Genomic DNA, 22,021 nt, shown 5'->3' on the forward strand with positions numbered 1-22,021 from the left:
AATGAGAATAATCCTCCAATCTGACCGCACCCCCTCTGAATTACACCCAAACTGCAGTAACGTGCAGGGTCGCGCTGCTGGTTTTACGCACAGACGCAGATGTGTCTGGGCCCTTTTTGGAGCTGAGGCACATCAAACAGGAATGTTTCTACGTGGCAGAAGAGGGGGAGGGAAACTCACCGGGGGTTTAATTGGTGACTGTAAGGAGGGGAAAAAAGGTAAAAACTTTTCCAGAGCAGCGTTAAATAGAGTAATCAAGTAAAATCAGGAGGTTAGAATGCAGTATAGTTTGGGTTCATGCATGTTTTTTTTCCAAATCCTTCACGTGTCAACTCATTAAAAAGACTTTATTCTGTTGAATTAAACTCTAAGGGGGAGTAATTCAAACCAGAACAAGAGCAGGGATTTACTTCAGCGGATCAGTGGGAGGAGGAGCCCCGGTCCGGAGCGCCTGGTCCTGCCCTGAGCCCGCGGGGGAGGGGAGCCTCCTGCCCCGGATACGTTGTGGATCTTGAGGCGGTCCCAGGACCAACACGCAGCCCCGGATCATCCCAGCCCCTCCACCATTTGCACCAGCCTACAAAAATGGCCCCGTCCACGTCTCCCAAACTCCTCTCCGCTCTGCTCGTGGCGCTGCTCTCCGCCGCGGCGGACTCCCAGTACGAGAAGTACAGCTTCAGGAGTTTCCCCCGGCAAGAGCTGATGCCGCTGGAGTCCGCCTACAAGCACGCGCTGGACCAGTACACCGGGGAGAAGTGGAAGGAGACGGTGGAGTACATGGAGGTGTCCCTGCGCCTCTACCGGCTGCTGCGGGACAGCGAGGCCTTCTGCAACCTCAACTGCAGCTCGGTGCGGCTGGAGGACGAGCAGAGGTTCGAGGAGTTCCCGGAGCTGCGCGCCTTCGGGAACGTGATGAAGCGCGCGCAGTGCCTGAAGCGCTGCAAGCAGGGGCTGCCCGCCTTCCGGCAGACCATGCCCAGCCGGGACACCATCGACGAGTTCGAGAGGAGGGAGCCGTACAGATACCTGCAGTACGCATACTTCAAGGTAGAGGACCGACAGGAGCAGCGCGCGCGCGAGAGAGAGTGACAGAGGTCAAACAAGGCGAAGAGGTTAAAACATTCACTGTGTGTCCCGGTTGAGTGGAGGATCAACAAGAAGTGATGTTTTTACTAGTTCCAGGTATTTCTCCTGATGTGCCACGGATGCACGAGAGGGTTAAAAACAGATCCCACAACTCTAACCAGCCTGTAGTTATGGAATGACTAACGAGGGATAGAAATAGATATCCGGAAACAAGGACTTCTCTCTTCACCACTTCTTCAAATTTAAGGTTTATCTTGTGGAGTACACATCGTTTATGGTTTGGAAGTAACATGTGAAGAATAAAATAAAAACTTGTAGATGAAAAAGATAAATGCAGATCTATCAGAGGTGTATTTATTGTCTTGATATAGATGTAATGTGTGTGTGTGTGTGTGTGCTTTTTAAACTGGTGTTTGTACTTTCAATTGAGTAATTGATTAATTTATGAACAGTTCATTCAGTACTGTTTATCTCATTTTGAGCTTTAAAATAATTGATTTGCTTCATTAAATTATCCATTTATTTATTTATTAGTGTTGATTTATGTTTTCCAACCTTCAAGTAATTTATTCATTAATTTGATTTTCCTATCTCTTTGTCCTTCCATCGGTCTGTTTTCCAAAGTGATTGATCTATGCACATTTTTATTGTTATTATGATTGTTATCAATTATTAATGGAATTATTATTATGGACAAATAGTTCACAGAACTACTGAACGAAAATATTATGAGGTAAACTGTTGAAATCAAGCTGATAGTAGTGACAAAACATACATACGTCTCTAAATTTGCTTGTATTTAGTAATTTTTTGATGGGCAGTGACACAGTTAGTGACCCTGTATTGTCCATGCTGCTGTTTGTTGGTGTAGCCAAAAATAAATGGTACTTGTGTGTGTTTTTCCTCTGTGTCTCAGTCGAACAACCTGGCCAAGGCCGTGTCTGCTGCTCACACCTTCCTGCTGAAGCATCCGGAAGACGACATGATGCAGAAAAACATGGCCTACTACAAAAGTCTGCCTGGAGCGGAAGAACACTTAAAAGACCTGGAAACCAAATCCTATGAGGTACACACACACACACACACACACACACTATTCCACTCTATAGCTGGCAGTGTGGTTCTTGTTGTATGGTTGTAAATATATATTAAACATGTATTTACTTTTCCTTTTTTTATAACATATTCTCAGATTTATGAAAATTCAAGTAAGAATACACCGTAACACTGAGAAATAGCTGTTTTTTGAACCACTGAATGTAAAATACGAACAATGGATACAAGTATTTGCCATGTGTTGAAATGTTATGAAACTGTTTGTTCATCTATTCATGGAGAGGAAAAGCACACTGGATGTAATATGTAGATTCTTGGTGCAGAGAAAGTACAAAAAAAAAATCATTTTTCTGCACATCAGAAGTCGCTTGAAGCTCCAAGAAAAAGATGAGTGGTAGATTGAGAGCAAGAATGGAGTAATATGAGAATTTCAGATTCACAGTTTGTGTCACTCTGTGCTAAAGCCTCAGGCAGAGCTGAAACACAGCTGAAGTCAAAACATGGCCGCTGGATATTTGATGTGAAGATGTTTGAAGGGATCAGGTCATCTTTGGACTGCATCCTTTCCTTCATCAACTTTTCAGTGACAGCTACTGTATGAACCCCAGTTCGATTTATTACCTTTTATACTGAGTAAAGCCATCTTCACTCACTTCCCTGAGGAACAAGGATGGATTAGTGTCTGGACCAGACAGTCTCAGGAATCTAATGACCATGTTGAGACTACTGGGTCGCAGTGTTAAGCTCTGACCACAAACCGATCAGTGCTACAAGGTCAAATAAGAGAAAAACACAACAACTTTGTGATGTTTGCATTTTGTCCTCATACTGGAAATAATCGTTTCAAAATCTAACAAAAAAACCGTATACCATATTTCACTGTGTTATGAGGTTTCTTCAACTTTTAATTGTGTTGTGGGGGTGAGAATTTGGATGTTTTAATAAAACTTTAGCAACCTAGTGTCACGGGTGCGGGGGGGAAGGACCCAGGCGCAGGCAGCCAGGCGGGGTAAAAAAGTCTTTATTTTCCAAAACAAGGGAATCCAGAACTCAAGACAAATCGGGAACTCAGGAACAAAAAGGCAAACGGAGCAGAGGTGCAGGCAGAGACATGGAAGCACACAGACAAACGCACACGGACAGACCCACAAGGAGCCGACAAGACACACCTGGAGCACGGGACTTAAATACATGGCAGGGCAGGTGAGGCACATCAGGGAGTAACGAGGCGGGAGAACATGAGGGCAGACAAACAGAACAAGACCCCAGCGCCTCCACGAGGACGCAGGGACACAGGGCGTGACAGTACCCCCCTCTCCATGTGCGGACTCGGACGGGGACTCGGACGGGGACTCGGACGGGGACTCGGACGGGGACTCGGACGGGGACTCGGACGGGGACTCGGACGGGGACTCGGACGGGGACTCGGACGGGGACTCGGACGGGGACTCGGACGGGGACTCGGACGGGGACTCGGACGGGGACTCGGACGGGGACTCGGACGGGGACTCGGACGGGGACTCGGACGGGGACTCGGACGGGGACTCGGACGGGGACTCGGACGGGGACTCGGACGGGGACTCGGACGGGGACTCGGACGGAACGGGGGGGTGCTGCGCTCCCTCGGGCAGCTAGCACGGAACAGAGCAGGACAGGTTGGGGCTGCACGCCGGCAGCAAACAGGAACGGGTCGCCGGCAGCAAACAGGAACGGGTCGCCGGCAGCAAACAGGAACGGGTCGCCGGCAGCAAACAGGAACGGGTCGCCGGCAGCAAACAGGAACGGGTCGGGACTGCATGGCGGCACATGATCTGGGGGCGAGCTTCTCTCGCCGGCGGGGGGGCCATAGGCACACGGTCCGGGGGCGAGCAGCCTCGCCGGCACACGCCCAGGGGGCGTGGGCTACTTTCGCTGGGGCGAGCAGCCTTGCCGGCACACGCCCTGGAGGGGCGCGTGCTTCTTTCACTGGCGGGGGGCCATAGGCACATGGTCCGGGGGTGAGCAGCCTCGGCGGTGGCCAGAGGCAGGGGATCCGGGGGGTAGGACTTACTGCCTGCTGGGTCCAGACGTGGTTGGCTCCTTCTGTCACGGGTGCGGGGGGGAAGGACCCAGGCGCAGGCAGCCAGGCGGGGTAAAAAAGTCTTTGTTTTCCAAAACAAGGGAATCCAGAACTCAAGACAAATCGGGAACTCAGGAACAAAAAGGCAAACAGAGCGGAGGTGCAGGCAGGGACATGGAAGCACACAGACAGACCCACAAGGAGCTGACAAGACACACCTGGAGCACAGGACTTAAATACATGGCAGGGCAGGTGAGGCACATCAGGGAGTAACGAGGCAGGAGAACATGAGGGCAGACAAACAGAACAGGACCCCAGCGCCTCCACGAGGACGCAGGGGCACAGGGCGTGACACCTAGAACCTGAAAGGAGTATATTCTATATAAGATTTAAAGTTTAAACCTTCATATTAAATCAACAGGCTTCTGTTTTGGGGGTGGTTTTTGACAGAATTCTCACTATTTTGTTTGATAAAGCATGAAAAGATTTTTTTTAACGCCTCATGTGCAACGACTGGTATTTACTTTTGTTCCAGATGCTGTTTGTGCGAGCAGTGAGGGCCTACAATGGGGATAACTTCCGTACCTCTGTATCAGACATGGAGCTGGCATTGAGGGACTTCTTCAAGGTCTACGATGAGTGCCTGGCCGCATCCGAGGGTCCGCGGGACGTCAAAGACTTCAAAGATTTCTACCCGTCCATCGCTGGTCAGCTGGTCAAAAATATTCCACGTTTTTGCTTCCTGATTGTATGATCTTCCTGCAAACGTCTTGAGTTCAGAAAACGTGTAATTGCGTTCCTTTCCTCTTCAGATCACTACATCGAGGTGCTGGAGAGGAAGGTGAAGTGTGAAAGCGATCTCACGCCTGTCGTCGGAGGATTTGTGGTGGAGAAGTTTGTGGCCACCATGTACCACTACCTGCAGTTTGCATATTACAAATGTGAGTCTGCTCTCGTCTGCGGTGCGCTTGCGCTTCAGATTTTCATCTGTTGGGTTGTGTGTAAGTTACTCCACTGAAAGCATTCGCATCTTTGTGATTCCAGTGAACGACCTGAAGAACGCGGTGCCCTGTGCCGTCAGCTACATGCTCTTTGACCCCAGTGATGAAGTCATGAAGAACAATGTGGCCTATTACAAGTACCACAAAGACCAGTGGGGGCTGACGGAAGAGGACTTCCTCCCCAGATCGGTGAGTGTTTTCACATTCTGCTCAACCGTCTGTATCACCGGTCCGTCACAGGACACTCAAACTCGCACCTCCAGGCTTTTTACCGTCACAAATGTGTATTTTTGAAAGGTCTAAAAAGGAGTAGCAATAAAAAAATCCAAGCTTGAAGAGAGAACTTATAAACTTCGCATGGAAAATCATTCCAAGACTTAGTGGAGACAATATATGTAAATAGTTTCAAGTTTTTCGATTTATAATTCTAATAATAATAAATCTATTCACGTTTGAGACAAAGACAGGTTGCCACCCTTACATACGGTCCTCATACTCACTTAAAGGGATCTACCTTCCAATTCTTTAATGGGGCTTTTTCAGGATAAAAGATAAATGTGTCATTTTTTTTAAACTGCTCCGTGTGTTTGTTTGCTGCAGGAGGCAGTGCGGTACTACAACCAGACGACCATGCAGATGGAGATGATGGACTTCTCCAGGCAGCGTCTGGTGAGCGACGACGAGGTGCGTATCTGTGGCTGGCGTCCTTTCTCTGTTCATGCTTTTTGCAGGACGCCTGCAGCCAGGTGGCTGCATCCGAATGAGATAAGGCGACATCAGATGGGAGCACACCGGTGTGATTTCCATGAATCAAGTTCACGTTGGGTTGCCTGATTCGCTCTCATAGCCGTTGTCCTCGTGTAACTTATGGAAAATCCCTGGATTCTTCACTGTGGTCACGTGACGCCCTGCAGTACAATGTGCCGTGTGTCTATCAGACTGCAGCACCGCGGGCGGCCACCAGGTGGCAGTGTGGCATCAGCTTTCCTTCAGTTATTCTGATGCAGCACAAAGCAAGTGTGGCCATCAGGCCAGGCCACCACAAAGCAGGATTACATGCTGTACACAGTAAACTCCATTCACTGCTTGACTGTAATCTCTTCAGTAATGTACGATATGAGAAAACACAGATAGATCCGTGAGCGGGAGGATTTGTGGTAATCCACTTTGAAATGAGACGGCAGACCCTCCTGAGTGGTCCCTGGTTCATTGTTCTCTCTCTTTTTTGTCTTCAGGGGGAGGTGGTGGAGTTTATAGACGAGTTCCTGGACGAGGATGAATAACCCAGGTTGAAAACTCTGCCGAAACACTGAAAAACACACACACTTGCAGCAAAACACTCCCAAACTTAGTATTTATTGGGTTTTTCTGAGAGTCTCTGATTGATCACTGTGTCTTTAATAGCAGCTCAACAGCCCGAATTCTACTTTTTGAAATGGTGCACCAAGTGTCTAGGGATAAACTTCACAGCACAGCGAGGAAAATAATTGAAAGACAATGATACAGAGGACAGAAATATTTGTACGTACTGTTTTATGAATTCATTTTCTCACTGTGAATCATCTACGTTTTCTTTCAGAATTTTCTTTTTTGACAATAAAATACATTTATAAAAATCTGGTCCTTGCATCATCAGCTTGTGTTTGACCCCATGGTGGTGAAGTGGTCCTATGGGATGCCATTCCTACAGGGAGTTTGCATATCTTCCCTGTGCATGTTTTCTCATGCAGTCCACAAAGCATCATTCATCTTGGGTGGACCCAGTTTGCATGTTCTTCCCATGTGTCCTTCGGTGCTTTGGTTCCTTCCCTCAGTCCAAAAACACACGTGAGGTTAATTAGTGTGTGTTTGCCCTGTCATGGACTGGCGGCCTGTCTCTGGTGGACAGGGATAGAAGATGGATCGTTAGACATAAATTATCCTCACAAATGTTTTTGGACTTCAGGAGAAAATCCAGTCATGCACAGGGAGAACATGAAAACTCAATTAATCTATCAGGAAAGACTAATTGTAAGTTTTTAATGGGCTTTCTAATGGGATCTGCTGATTTTTTATTGATTAGATCTCTCTTCACTCCAATGGTTTTTAACTGAAGTGCCCGCAAGAAGAAAAATTCCCAGCGGTGGGACAGGAGAATGGATCAGAGAGCCGAGCAGAGAGAAAACTCTTGAGTTGCTTAATCATGTTTGAACATTGAGTCTCTGTGCAGTTTGTCACACGTCGGCGTTAAAAGCCCACAGGGGAACATTCCCTCTGTATTACCGTGTGTCTCGGACTCTGTGTCCGCCTGCTCTCCAGCCTCTATTTACCTGTCTTTTTCATCACACCTCCTTCTGTCTCAACTCCACTTCATCTTTTGATGCTTTTTTTTTCTCACTTGTAAACATTTTGGTCAGAGAAGCAGAAGATGGCGACTGATAAAAAGCCCTGTTTGTGTAAATGACGGATGTCTGATTAATGGGATTCAAGGTTGCAGATGAACGTGACACCTCAAGACAGTTTATTTGACCCTGACAAAGGAGGAGGAGAAACACGACATGTTTGAAAGTTTATTTTGACTTAGAAAACATGTATACAGTACATTTTTCCATCTTGACATCAAACATCCTGCAGTTTGAGATGAAACCGAAACACTTTTTGTAAATTTGTTTAAATTCTGCACTTATCTGTGTCATTCAGATCCCAAGTTTAACCTCAGTGTTTTATCATTCCTCGGTTTTCAGACATGAAAAACTCTGACGTTTGACCAGAAACACAACTATCTGATACTTCAGTATAGATATGGTCTCTCCATATATAGTCTATCGTACCACAGGTGGGTCCTTTTGGTCCTGAAGGGCCACAGCTCTGCATGTTTTCAATGTCTTCCTGCTTCAACACATAATTTAATTACATTATATTTATTAATTTGTCACCTCAAGGCTCTGCGGAAACTTTGATAACAACAAAGTGTTTGTTGAACCGAGGAATTGTCGAAACCATGCGTGATTGTGGCTCTCCGGGACCAGAACTGCCCTCTACGGCTGATTTGAGTGAGAAAAGAGGGATAAAGTCCACCTTCAGCTCGGCTTGATCGCCATAGTAATTGAGCTATGTGTAGTTTTACTTCCCACAAACTGCAGTATTTACAGCATCTTCACAGAGTTTTTAGATTCATATTTACAGAAACATAAATACATGTTGTTTAAATCTGTACTCCTATTTTTTTTTTTTTTTTATGAAACTTGGAGACAGAAAAGAAGATCCTTTATTATTGCTGACACATAAAACTGAACCTTGTCGTCACTTATGATGGTCGAACAGTTTTTTGTTACTATGTACTTATACATCTGTAATGACAATACATTGTAATCCTAATGCTATATTTTAAACCAAACACTTAATTATTAAAATATTGCTTGAGAGTTCGGCTCTCCTCACCACTGGAGAAACATTTTCTCATCTAAGCGTTATTGCGACAATTCAGACATATTTAAATTTGTATTGTTTATTGATGAGCGTGTAAACAGGAGTTCAATATCAGCACATTGCAGAGCAAACAGTCCACACCCAGTTCAGACAGGATGAGCTTTTATCAAAATGTGGACAAAAAAAAGAAAACAATAATTACATGTATTTTAGTCAAATGTGAGGATGTGTGCATATTTGGGATTGAAACATTGATCTAACATTACCAGATTGATATACTATGGGGGAATCTGGGCAGGATACAGGAAACATTGTAACACTGTAATTTTTTTTATTGAGAGATTTAGCCCTTTAGCAGTCATGTATTTTATGTGACCTCTCTGGAAAAATTAATCATCGCCTGAAATTAATAATGAACTTTATTATTTATCTTCCATGATTTCTTTTAATTATTACAACAATCAGCAAGAATTAGTCAGAAATGTATTCATCAAATTATTCCCTTGTCCAGTCTAGAGGACATCCTTAACTGCTAATAGGGAATCAATCAGAGTAAACTCAAACTCACTAAACAACATTTAATGAAGCGATGTAGTGAATAAAATCTGTAATTATATTTGTTACTTTTGCATGTCTACTCGTCAAGTTCAACATTTGAGGACAGGTGTTGAAGCCAAGTTACCAGTATGTCGGAAACGTTTTTGATGGAACTTTGATTTAAAGACTCAAACAAAGCAGCCGAACGATCAGTGACGTTTCTCGAGCTGGAGCCTGATATCTGGGCTCCCTGCTGCCAGGGGAGCGCCTCAGAGTTTCATCTCTGGCTGGTTAAAAATGTCGTCAGCGTTCATGCAAGTATCACCTCATCCAAAAACTTCAGACACAGTGTACTGCTGGGCCTCGCGCGCACACACACACACACACACACACACACACACACACACACACACACACACACTGGCTCTACCTTCGCATTGCTGTAATGTATTCCTTTGTCCCGTACTCACCTCGGTCATCACGGCTGTTTAATCCTAACCCTAATCCTAACCTAAACCCTTAAACTCCAGTTTAACCCTAAAATACATATAAACCAGTCTTCACCAGGTATGTCAGATCCAGCCAGTGCAGTGTGCTCACTCACTCAAACAAACAAACATATATTCTTGCACGGCTAACTTTGTGAAGTCCTGTTGTTGATGCAATGCATCCTCCTGTCTCTTCGCAATTAAGTGCTGAACCTTGACCGTAACCCTACTGCCAGATATGTGTGGTTTCCTACATTTTATGGCCCTAAGTTAAGCCAGACCCACAAGACTATGTACACCCAAGTTATTGGACCCCACAAAGACAGGAAAACGGGACTACACACAAACACATTCACACTTTTTCCTCACACACGTCCATAGAGCTGAGTCTGCAGTCTTCATGCGTCTGTATGTTTCACCAGCCGACTGTCAAAACCAACAGAGACGGAACAGTCTCATGAGTTTCCTCCCATCACACTGCTACGCTCGCTTCCTCCTTTCTTTGGCCTCTCTCATCGCCTCCTTCCCATCATACCTTTCTTCACAGCCATCATTAACCATCGTCTCTTTGTTGATTGTTCCTGTCAGCCTACCAGACCTGGAGTTTGCCAAGCTGTTCAAAATCTGCTCTGAAATGTTCACTCAGGTGATGACTGCAGTTTTTATACAAACAACACACAAAACAAGGCTGTAGATTAAAAAAAAAATAAATCCAAACAATAAAAATTAGGTCAGAGTCAATGAAAACAACAGCAAAGTAACACAATAATCTTTACCACAACGTCCAATAGTTTTGGAGGTTAAAGTCTCAGTTCATATTCGTATTCAGGAAGGTTCACCAACGCCATCGTTTCTTCATGATCTCCACTCACAGTTCCTGGGGTTGAGTCCAGCCCAGTCACAGCTCCTTCGTGTGTCCAGCTAGATGCCGACACATTGAAAATAATGGAAAGGTATAACAAGGACAAGTGTATTTCCTTGGAGTTGAAAAATGAAGAGAATGCTCGCCGTCCTGCTTCGTACTGCATTAAGCGTCAGGTAGTATTCTTTTGCCTCTTCTTGACCAGTGTGCCAGATTTTCCTCTTTCGTAGAAGTAATCCGTTCATACCTCTGCAAGATCTTCAAATATGCATTCATTTCTAACAAGATCAGGAGCTGTGCTCTCCTCCTCTCATTGCCTTTTACCGTAGTCCTTCTACTCATCGCTCCCTCCTACACCTTCTGCTGCATCTCTATCTGTTGGGCCTGTCTGCTCTGACTTTGGCCCTTTCCGTTCATCTCATACATTGAACTCTTTCGCTGTTGCCTTTGGTAACACCAGACCCCGACGATGACGGCGGTGGCCAGGGCGCACACTGCCACGATGATGGCGGCCACTGTGGGCCCTCTGGCAGAGGAGGCGGGTGTGTTGGGGGGACAGTCTTCGCCCGCGCAGATCGTCTCCTCCATCTCCCCCTCCACCTCCCCCCTGTCGCCGGTCTCGCCGGGAAGGTTGCGCACCGTGTGCTCCTCGATCACTCCGGCGAAGACGTCGTCGTCGTCCCGCACCGGTGGAGCCGGGCCGTGGTCGAGGAACGGGTGCTCGGTCAGATCACCCAGCCACGAGTGGGTAGGAGCCGCCTGCTGCGTGTCGTAGTCCAGGGTGTCGGAGAAGGAGGGGGAGTCTGAAGGCTCTAAAGGGTCGCCTGCAGGCGCAGATGTCCCGATGAAACCTGGCCACAGATCCTCCTCCACTTCGCCCTGTTCCGATTCGGGAACCGTTGGCGATGCCTGTTCTTCTGACGAGGTGGCGTAAGGACCGGGTTTCCGGATTTCCACTTCGTTGGGTGTATCTGTTGCCTTGACAACACTCCCCCTCTCTCTGTCCTCTGGTTTAGACCCCTCCGTTGTGGAGTCGCCTTCCGTTTCCTCCTGAACGACAGGGTAGCCGTCCAGCCACATCTCGTCCGTGGTGACTTTCCCTCCCGTTTCCTTCTGAGTGAAGTTTTGACGCTCGTTTGTTGGTACAGACAAGACTTCGCGCTGACGACCATAATCGTCTTCGTGGCTGTCGGGATCTTCATCGTCTTTGTGTATATGGTCATCATGATCATCATGGTCATGATGATCATCTTCATCCGTGTCAGACAGTTCCTTCCCATCGTCATGATCATCGTGGTCGTCACGATCATCGTGGTCGTCATGATCGTCGTGGTCGTCATGATCGTCGTGGTCATCGTATTTTGATTGATCCTCAGACACTTCAGGATGTTCGCTGCCTTCCCCCTCGTGGTCATCGGTCACATCGTCGTGATCTTTGTAGGTTTCCTGTTCATCGGGAGTGTCGTCTCCATCGTCGATCTCCTGGCTGCCGTAGTGAACGCGATCGTTGTCCTCTTCGTGTTCGCCCATGTCATAATGGTCATCGTGATCGTCGTCATCATGGCGTTCCCGTGTATCCAGGTCATCATACTGAGCCGGGTGCTTCACGTCTTCCTGCTGGCGACTGTCGCCTTCGTCTGGATCAACAAAGTGACTGTCTTTATCGTCTTCGTCGTAGTGGCTGTCCTGGATGTCCTGTTCATCGTGGCGGCTGTCGTCTCGGTCAACGCCGTCGTGGTCATCATCTCTGTCTCTTTCATCATCATGATCATCAAAATCAACAGGACGTTGATCATCAGGTCCTTCTAGACTCTTGAGCTCTTTGCTTTCTTCCGATTGGCCGCCTGAGGCTCTCTGTGTTGTCTGTGCGACCGGATCGGCGGCGACAGGAGACCCTTCCTCCTGGAAGGCCTCGGAAGGGAACCAGAACATGTGTTTCTGGGACAGAAGAGAGACAGGCGCTTCTGTCGCGGCAGCTGTGTCGGTCCTCGCCACCTCGGTCATCTCCTGCTCCCACCGGGGATGGCCAATGAAGTCCTCCACAGCCCTCTCCTCAGTTCTGTCTCCTTCTTCTACAGCTCCTTCAAACGCCCTGCTCTGATCAATCACCTCCCCCAACACTTCCAGCTCTCCATGTTCATCCGGATGCACCTCCTCCAACACTTCCCCGTGTGCCTCCTCTGGCCTCTCATCATTTCGCTCTGCTGCTCCGTGAGAATCAATGAACTTGTCCTCGTAGTCAACGTGGCCTTCAGTTTGATCTGCAGACACAAAAGAATGAATCATATTTGAAAAAATCAACTAATATTTTAATTATAAATACTTCCAGTTGACAACATGAAACTCAGTAGAGATGCTCTTAATCTCTGATTAAAAATGGAACCAGACTTTAGTACTGATTTGGCCAATTTGTAGCAAATAGTATGCAAACACAAGAAAAACAGAGAGTCTGCTAAAAAACTCAGTGTTTACAACATGAAAAGTCAAACTGATATCAAAGTTTTTCATGGCTGCCTTACTTCACCTGTCCTGTTTGGTTAAACGGTTCTTTCTTTTGACTCGTGACTCTACAGCTTCATCTTGTGATAGATCAGGAACCGATATGTTAACTATGAATGTGTTTACTAGCAATCCACGCAGGCCTGGCCTTTTGCCTTCATAGACTCCGTCTCTCCCTCGGCTATGAACCCAGCCACATCATGGCATGTCGCACCGAGGTGTCAGAGCGGCCATTTTCATCCCGCCTCACAACCGAGGCTCTGTGTTCCACGATCCAGGAACCGAGCACTGGTTACCTAACGAACCCCCGGCTAATACGCAAGAAAGTGAAGAGATTGACCTCCTTCTGGTGTCCAGTGCGGGTCAAAGTTCAAAGCTTTGACGTGCAAGCACAAGAGGGGAGCTGTCAGTTTCGGCCTCTTTGCGTTTGTACTCTGCTTTTCAAGAGAAACGGTTCAGACTTCTGCGTACCTCTGACACAGATCTGCACCAGTCCGTACCACTCCCCACAGCTGTCGCACAGCAGGCTGAAGGCAGACTGTCCGCTGGGCATCACGTATCCTGGGACGCAAGTGTAGAGGAGCTCGTCTCCCATCTCAAAGCCAGAGTGTCCCTGCAGGCGAGCGTTGGGAAAGGACGGCGGGTCGCCGCAGGGGACGTCTGGCCGCAGGAAACACAGAACACAGTGTTTATTTCATTGTGACGGATGGATCTGTCCTTGTTTGATAATAAACAGGGTAATCAATGCAACATTACTGATTTCTTCTTTGCTTTGCAGACTTGTTTCATTTTTTTAAGAAGCCTCACTAATCGAAACACCCCAAATAATATTTATATATCACCAAGACCTACAATATAAAGCTGCGTATGTGCTTTTACGTGCATTTAGTGGATGTGCGCGATGTGTACATTTTCCTCCACAGCAGGGTGTTTGTTCCAGCCTCGGCATGTGTGGTGAGTAAACAGTCACGGTACAGTAGCTCTCCTGTTTATTAGTGAAAACCAGAGGCCTCTTGCAGGTGGAATTCAATACTAATCCGATCCAAAACATCAACTGATGTGCTTTACCCTCTCCGGTCCAAAACATGGCCGTGGAAAAAAGGTTTTTCATTTAAAATTTTCAGCTCCATCTGCACAAATCAATTTAAGATTAAAAAAATTCATCTGCAATAATATAAATTCTACAATCTTGCAAATATCTGAAGAAACAGAAAAATGTATCCACCAAAGTTAATCACTCATTCTCCTGTTCAAAAGTCCAAACAGTCAAATTTGAGCTTTCACTGACCTTTATCTTTGATACAGAAGGCATCCAGATGTGCAGGGACATCTGTAGTGTTCTCCATCCTTACGTCCACTGCTTTCAGGGCACTGCCAACAATATTGCACACAGTGGTCCTGCAAATACACACACAAAGCAGTCACATACACACACAAACGTTCTCCTTTTAAAGTTAAATTACACGCTGGCTAATTACAACATAATATGACAGAGAGCCTCCAGCAATGAAGCTCTTAGAAATTAAAAATTAAAAAAAATCAAAATAAAGTCAAGAGCATTCGCTTGAAACGCACTCGCATATTCAAAAACAGACATTTACACATTTTGAACCTTGATACAGCAACAGAAATTTTCTCTCTACATACTAGATATGTGTTTTATTGCATTGGAGAAAAAGGGGGGGAAAAAATCAACAGTGAAAGTAATTTGAATAGAAAGTGTTTTGCTAGACTTTTCATATCCTTGACTTCACTTTGAGCTCACTTCTTCGGTGTTTTTCACAGTCGGGAAAAGCTGAAATGAATGTTAAGCTATTTGATGAGTCACGGTGCAAAAATAGTGTTCGAGTTTTGCACCATTAAAGCTGCTCAATATTCTGCTGAATATCTGATTAACTGCACCAAAGTACCAGACGATGGAGCACGCAATGCAGCCACGGAGACATTTGCAGCCTCATATTAATGTTGACAGTGGGAAATGATGAGGAGGTCACATTCAATCTCTTTACAACGGCAAAGAATCGAATGACAGAGTCGAGATGAAGAAATAAACACAGTCAATGAACAACAGAAAGGTTATTTCCGGTAAAGATTATTTGAATTTTCCCCTGCTTCTGAGCTTTTTTTTGGGGGGGTTGTATGAGATGTAGGAGAGGTCTCAGTAAGTTTTGGAAGCTTCTGAATTTATTAGATGATTTCCTGTTAAAAAAAACTCGTTGCTGATGCCATTATCCTCAATAGTTGTAAAAGTTCTCAAAATGTCTAATATTTTGAAAGGGGCCCTGACCCACGCATTAGGAAACGCTTGTCTGAAGCGTTTTTATCCAAACCAGATGCTTTGAGTAACCGTGAACAATTGCAGAAGTCCAATCATCAACAATCATCCAGCGGATTATTCCAGTAACATTTTGTTCTCCTGAAAATGGCAACAATAAACGCAGGCCATTAACTGAAAATATCCTAACAATAATGATTCTGTTATTTTCAAAAGAGCGTCGAATGTTCCTGACACCTTTAATAAAACTGAAAGAGCAGTGATTTGATGGGTCTTTGGAGTAATATTATACGCGAAGCTGCAGCTCTGCTTTATGTATGTATATGGGCAATTAGACCGTACTCTGGGATGTACGCCCTCCCGCCGTCCAGTGCTCTCTGAGTGACCACCGTTACATGTGTTGCCTCTGTAAATGTTTTTCCAACATGACATCAGCTCAGACACATCACGTCTGAAACACGCGGCAGTTATCAGCAGCTCTGCTGTGTGGCATAATATTATCACACCACTGCACATCGGGGACAGATTTTCCCACAGTAGATGCTTTAAATTACAGCCACCCTCATTTAGAGCAATCATAACATTATGGGCTTAATCTATTACGTACTCCACAGCGGCCAAATAATGCAGGGAGTGCAAATCGCCTGCAAGCTGCAGAGGCTAAAACTGCTGAGCGAACCGTCTATTTCAGTTGCCACATTATTAGATTATTGGGCTATTTGTCATCCAAAAACACCAGATAAGCATTTATTCCGACTCCCCAGGTCATTCATATCATGTTCCCATGGCAACGGCCGGCACCGGTCCACCCCGGTGGCGGCGAGGACAATTCAAAGTCTGACGGACTCCACGAGCATCCTGGCACACACTTTTCTCTAATAGCAGGTCTCGCTGCGAACGCTTGGCTGGGGTTTAGGTGCGTGCATGTGTGTGTGTGTGGGTGCCTAATCAAAGCAGCAGTGATTGGAAAGAATTTGACTGGCAGTGCAGAAAGGCTGTGAGAAGAGAGCGGTCTGAGTCACACTGCATGCTTGTGCCATGCTAACTTCTGCTTATAAGGACAAAAGTCTGAGGGTGAGACAGAGAGAGAGGGAGAGAGAGAGAGAGAGAGAGATTGGGTGCAAGACAGAAATAATCGAGAAAACACTCAAAATGAACAAGGTCTGTTTTAGCAGCCATCCAGCTCTCTGTGAGTGTGATTGGGAGAGAGAAGCAAAGAGGTAAAAAGCAAAAACCCATGTCGACATTTGGACAATGGCTACATTTTTAGAGCAAATTAGGTCAGGTGAGTGGTAGTGTGAAGGTTAGCTGTGTGTTTGTCCCCCTACACACACCCTGTATTGCCAAAATGCTACACGGTGGTTAAATTTCACCTCTTATGGATCATATCAGTGAAGCAGTCTTTAGATATTCACTCCATTCTCTCTCTCTCACACACACACACACACACACACACACACACACACACACACACACACACACACACACACACTGCAGCTGCCCTGCCTGGCGCACACACACCATTCGGAGAAACCTGAAGTTCAAGTCCCGGGAAGACTTTAACATTTGACAACGTGATAACATCGCCATCGGTGTGTGTTGGGTTTGGTGGTATTATTGAGTTTGGTTACCGGGGCAGCACACACACATGACTGACAGGTGAGACGAAGATGTTAAGGCAACAGTCAATCCCAGAAAGACCTGCTGTTGCAACAGACCCAGAGGCCTGGCCGGCGGTTTGTCCAAGTAGCTGCGAGGCTTTAAAGTTCAATATCCAGAAGACCCAGGCGGACGCTTCTGGAAAACGCCGCAGTTCACAGCATTGACAGAAAACAGTGAATGTCACAGTTCTTCATGTAACAAACTGACACGCGAGCTTGAACCGCTGGAAATTCTGACGTCTGAATCCGCCCCTTCCTAAAATTATCTGACATTTTCTGCTTACTTGTGGGTGTCTGGAGTGCAAAGGTCAGATAAAAGGCGAGGACAAGAGGAGGAGATAGTAAGAGACGACGGGGAAAGTGGGTGAGAGTGTGTATTATGCCCAAAAAAGCAACAGAAAAAAGAGAAATTGGCTGATAAAAACACACTTTTTACATTTTCACCAAAAAAAGAGGCTGCTTTTCGACGCGCACACCACCTTTAAGAGCAATAAACAATTGACAATTTGTAAGAGATTTAATACAACACTGCGGTTTACATGTACATCCTTTGAACATCGCCGACACAAGATGGTTTGAATTAATTTGATTAGCTGACTCTTCAGCAAGAGGAGATTATAAAATCACAAACAGAGTCACTTGAGTCCACTACAGCTGACTGTTATAAAGTCCTTCAAAAAAAAAAAAAGAATGGATAGAATTTTAAGTTTTCATCTGTTTTCTGGCCAAATCTCCCAGAAGACAAAACATAAACTTTTACCCTTCAGGTTGCTTGTTGATACACGGCGTCCTCTCTAATGCTCTTTGCATGTTATTATGTCTGCCTAGTGAGAACAAATACACAACAATACTTCCAACGCTCTGGCTTGTTAAAAAAAAGGGAGATGAGGAACAGTGCAGGAAAGAACTTCAATTGCAAACTCTTTGCTGATAGTCCTGCATCCTTCCCTCCATCCATCCATCCATCCACTATATTGCAGCCCATTTGCTTATCAAAAAGTCTACTGGGACACTTCTCTACTCAGTTTCTTCCATTAAATGGAAAAGCGTGAAGCATTTTGAGCCCGAGCTGATTCCACCAGCTTACACATGAAGACTCTCATCTGTTCTATTTCTGGTTCTCCTGTCACGTCCCGAGCAGGAAGACGGAGCTCCTGACCTCGGCAGACACGGCCGCGGAGAGGGATGATAAAGTGTGAAACCTGGTAAGCAAGTGCGAAAGTCGATGTCCGCTGACCAACACGTACGGAGCGAGAGAAAAAAAAAAAAATGTGTCAGCTTTTCCTGCCACCAGACGTTCGTCATTTTGAGGGCCGTCGCCATTTTGAAGCAACTCCTTAATTTATTCTATTCAGATTTTAACGCCCATTTCAACTTGTATGAAGATTTTCATCTCATATGTACCTTTTTTACTCTTTTAATGTCTTAAAATATTCTAATTTCATGTTTTCCTTCTTTTCATTTCTTAGAATACCTTATGCCTTTTTTAATTCTTGCATTCATTGTTCTTTAATCTATAGTGAAGTACAGTACTTTTTGTGTCACCTCAAATGAAATGAAACTTTTCTTTTTCAAAGTGTAAATAAAGTATATTTTTATGTTTTCTCAAGAGGAATGAAAAAAAGTCTTTTTTTGCTAATTATTTGTCAAAAACTGCTAAAAAATGTTGATCGGTGTAACTTTTCGGCTGTTATTTTGAGCCACGTGGGTCATCGTCTCCCTTCCTCTGCATGTCTGTCTGCCTGTTCCCGTCTCTGGGAGCCGAGGGCTGTGTGTCGCGTTGCTGTGGAGACGAGAGGTGTAAATGGAGGCAGTTGTCGACATGACACCCCGGCTCAGAATTCCCTCCTCCTGCAGGAAGAAACAGAGGAGTCTTTCTCCATCTCTTCCTCTCGTCTTTTTCTCTTTCCCCCCCGAAATGTGTCACTCCTCTATCTTCCCGCTCGCTCTGTAAGCGCCGCCGCTCTGTTTACTTCCTTTCTCTTTCATCCATTGCTGCCGCCGCTGCCTCCGTCACACGCACACAGAGGCGCACACAGCTAAATGACCTTTGACCTCTCTCTCTCTCTCTCTCGCTTTCTCTCTGGAAGTCCTCAGTCTCCTTAAACAATAAAAATAAGCACTTCTGTTCTCTTCTTACCCTATTTTGCCTCCGTGAAGCCAACCGCGGGTGCAGGGGGAGAAGAAGCACTCGACCACGGCGTGACGGAGCTCCTCGGCTGAGGCCAAACGGGCGTGTTGTGAGGCGCAGGCTCGCTCAGCATCTCTGAAGCCCTGCGGGCCGGAGGAGTTCCTCAGGTCCAACACAAACACTCGACCTGATGAGAGACAGGGAGCGGAGAGTCAGAGGAGCCCCTTATTAGGAACCTTTCGCCTGGCAAAACACTCAAAAAGAGGAATTTTAGATATAAGTACAAATTCAGCCAATCTGATTCTGATAGAAATCAGGATATTCAAGAAAAATCCTCGTAATTCAAATCACATTTATGTTGGACTAACAAAATAAAATAGTGATCGCTTGTAAAGACAGAAATGTATAAATATTTGAATCAAGTGATGACAGAGAAAATATTTTCTCATCTCACTAGGATTCGATAAAAGAAAGAAAGAAATCGCTTATCAAAAGATTAAAAATAGAGATGTGATACTAACCTGATCATTTAAACAGTTTAAAATGTATACTTGCTTCTTCTTTTTTTTCAATCCAATTATGAAGTCCCCCTACACACTGTTTCACAGTGGGTAAGACGAACTTTTCTGCTTGGACTTTTTCCAGTTTATTCAAAGCAATGTTTGGCTTTGAGAAACTATGCACGAAAGTTTTTCTTTTTTAGAAAAAAAAAATGCGAGCTCTCACAGCACCTTGGGTAACAGAAAACACGATGAGGGTATCTGGAGGATCATCCTTCCAGAAAGAACAAATACACACAGACAACGCAAAGCAAAACGCCCAATTTAGAACAGCGGAGCCACTGATAGAGGACTATACTGTACGCTGCCCTCTCATTTTTAGCTTTTCAGACACAAGAACTGGGAAAACAACCCATAACAAAAAGCATATTTGCAGAGTTTCAGGGAAAAATGACCGTGCGCAATGCGCAGCTCGGCGGGCACCTTTCACAACTTTTACGCACGGATCATTTCACGACTAAAGTCTCAGTATTTGCACATGCACATTTAAGATTCATGAAAAAATATTGTTTAGATCATGTTATGGATGTTATCGTGTGACTTTACATAGAAAATGGGTTTTGGTGAGCAGCAGGTAACGAGAGAGACGCCAGTTTTCTGTGCGTAAAGACCCAGCAGCTCGCGATCTAACTATTTTAATGTTCCAATGTGAACCCAAAAGCAGCCTGACGCCGGTCGTGACATTTTTGCATGTTTGCTTATCTGTTAGTTCCAAAATCTTGAAATGTTTACTCACCGTCTGCGTTTACAACAGAGGCCAGCACCAGACAAGCCAGGCATCCAAAGAGCAACGACTGGACTTTTCGGCAGCAGCGATCCAGCATCTTTTGTCGTCCTCTGTTATTCACCAGATGTCACGTCTTTTCTTGGAGAAAGTGCCTAAAACTCCCCCCACCCTCGGTTATGAATTTATTATGTTAAAAGGAGAAATGCGTCCTCTCCCTGGCAGACGGAGGCTGAGTGAGTGGCAGGAAGGAAGGTGCGCGTGTTAACAAGAGAGGATGTTCACGGGAAGAGACCGAGAGAGAGAGTGAGGGAGAAAGAGAAAGAAAAAGAGAGAGAGAGGGAGAGAGGCGAAGTTTATCCCCACAAATAGTCGCACCGGCAAGCAGATGGAGCACCTGTGTGAAAACTCGCGCTTCCCCGTCAGTAAATACGTCACGGCCCAAAACCTCGAGTGGGATGGATGGAGGGAGAGAGAGAGAGAGAGACAGAGAGAGACAGAGAGAGAGAGAGAGAGAGAGAGAGAGAGAGAGAGAGAGAGAGGAGTACAAATTATATAATGAAAAAAATGATAATCAAATTAGCATAATTCTACAGTTGACCTCATCAATGATAACTTGGGTGTAAAATGGAGCAAGAAGAATTTAGACCAATTTTGTCCTTTCTGGAAAAAAAAAGTTGATTACTGCAGTAGCTTTCCCCACACCTGTTTCCACTGCCATTCAAAATGAAGTTCTTATACCACTTTTTGAACTAGATGATGTTTTTGTTTGCTGTTTTCTTTCATCTTGTTCCATAAAACCAGAACATAAAGGCACATCACACTTTTAAAGATTGGTTTTTTTTTTCTAATGTTGGAGTATATGTAGTGTCCCTCTATCTATACCACACTTTCTGTCTGTCAAACGTTTCTAATCAAACTATTTTTGGTGTTTTGAATTCTGTCACATCATTCAACTTTAAATTTAAAAAAAAGAAAACTTCACAGATATCCTGCATTGTCCCATGATCCCACATGGCAATCAAGACAAGGGAGATAAAGGCCGGGTTCTTTTGCAATCATGTACAACAAATGTTATGATGGATAAAGGTACAGTGGGCCAAGATGAGACTTATTGTAGCAGAGGTTCTGATATTTTTCATTATTCCGAGCTTAATTTAATAATTTGATTTTTATAATGTCTTCATCTGAATATATATGACATGCTATATTCTATATGCAGGAAATGTAGCTTATTAGGATTGAGTGAAACTGTCAGTACATTGTATTATACGTAATATATGATCTTTTTGAATAGTGGAGATCACCATTAGCCTCAGTAATTCATCACATGAGAAGAAACAAGAGTCTTGATATCACCTCAAATACTGTTTTTTTTATGTACTGGCTGGTATAAAGTCTAACTTCAGCAAGCCATCCAACTTGCTTCTTCAATACAACGTTCAACTACTGAATGGTGTATCGAGTCACTCAAAGAAGCAGCAAACACAACTGAAGCTCTTGGTTCCTATGGCCGAGTCAAGCTGACCATTTTTTTTAAACGTCAACAATAATTTACAAGAAGAAGAAGATATTCATGGAGTATGTTGTCAGTGCTAGCACATCTGACATGAGAAACTCATCCTTGGATGACCACGCTGATGACCAAGCATCAGTCTGCTTCGAGTGTCCATG

At 45.1% G+C, this 22,021-nt stretch overlaps 2 protein-coding genes across 2 annotated transcripts; one reads left to right on the forward strand and one right to left on the reverse strand.

Moving 5' to 3' along the window:
- The first annotated feature begins 536 nt into the window (after positions 1-536).
- On the forward strand, positions 537-6,816 carry crtap (cartilage associated protein). Its single transcript, XM_030121315.1, has 7 exons — positions 537-1,047; positions 2,003-2,152; positions 4,737-4,908; positions 5,014-5,142; positions 5,246-5,391; positions 5,803-5,886; positions 6,438-6,816. Exons 1-7 carry the CDS (start codon positions 586-588, stop codon positions 6,483-6,485), a joined length of 1,191 nt encoding a protein of 396 aa, XP_029977175.1. The 5' UTR covers positions 537-585; the 3' UTR covers positions 6,486-6,816.
- On the reverse strand, positions 6,454-20,483 carry susd5 (sushi domain containing 5). The gene is made up of 6 exons (XM_030121314.1): positions 20,360-20,483; positions 19,073-19,250; positions 14,285-14,394; positions 13,468-13,656; positions 9,543-12,758; positions 6,454-6,527 (listed from the first exon to the last, which is right to left on the reverse strand). Exons 1-5 carry the CDS (start codon positions 20,445-20,447, stop codon positions 10,849-10,851), a joined length of 2,475 nt encoding a protein of 824 aa, XP_029977174.1. The 5' UTR covers positions 20,448-20,483; the 3' UTR covers positions 6,454-6,527; positions 9,543-10,848.
- Positions 20,484-22,021: the final 1,538 nt, after the last annotated feature.

Source organism: Salarias fasciatus, chromosome 22 (assembly GCF_902148845.1).
Source record: "Salarias fasciatus chromosome 22, fSalaFa1.1, whole genome shotgun sequence".
Lineage (NCBI taxonomy): Eukaryota > Metazoa > Chordata > Actinopteri > Blenniiformes > Blenniidae > Salarias > Salarias fasciatus.

Bases quoted from the DNA above. Each gene is read 5' to 3' on its own strand.
- crtap (XM_030121315.1), top strand. From the start codon at position 586: ATGGCCCCGTCCACGTCTCCCAAACTCCTCTCCGCTCTGCTCGTGGCG. The intron at 1,048-2,002 runs GTAGAGGACCGA...TCTGTGTCTCAG, and splicing joins TGCAGTACGCATACTTCAAG to TCGAACAACCTGGCCAAGGC. The intron at 5,887-6,437 runs GTGCGTATCTGT...TTTTGTCTTCAG, and splicing joins GTCTGGTGAGCGACGACGAG to GGGGAGGTGGTGGAGTTTAT.
- susd5 (XM_030121314.1), bottom strand. From the start codon at position 20,447: ATGCTGGATCGCTGCTGCCGAAAAGTCCAGTCGTTGCTCTTTGGATGC. The intron at 14,395-19,072 runs GTAAGAAGAGAA...GTGTATTTGCAG, and splicing joins CTTCACGGAGGCAAAATAGG to GACCACTGTGTGCAATATTG. The intron at 13,657-14,284 runs GTCAGTGAAAGC...TCCTGCGGCCAG, and splicing joins CTTCTGTATCAAAGATAAAG to ACGTCCCCTGCGGCGACCCG.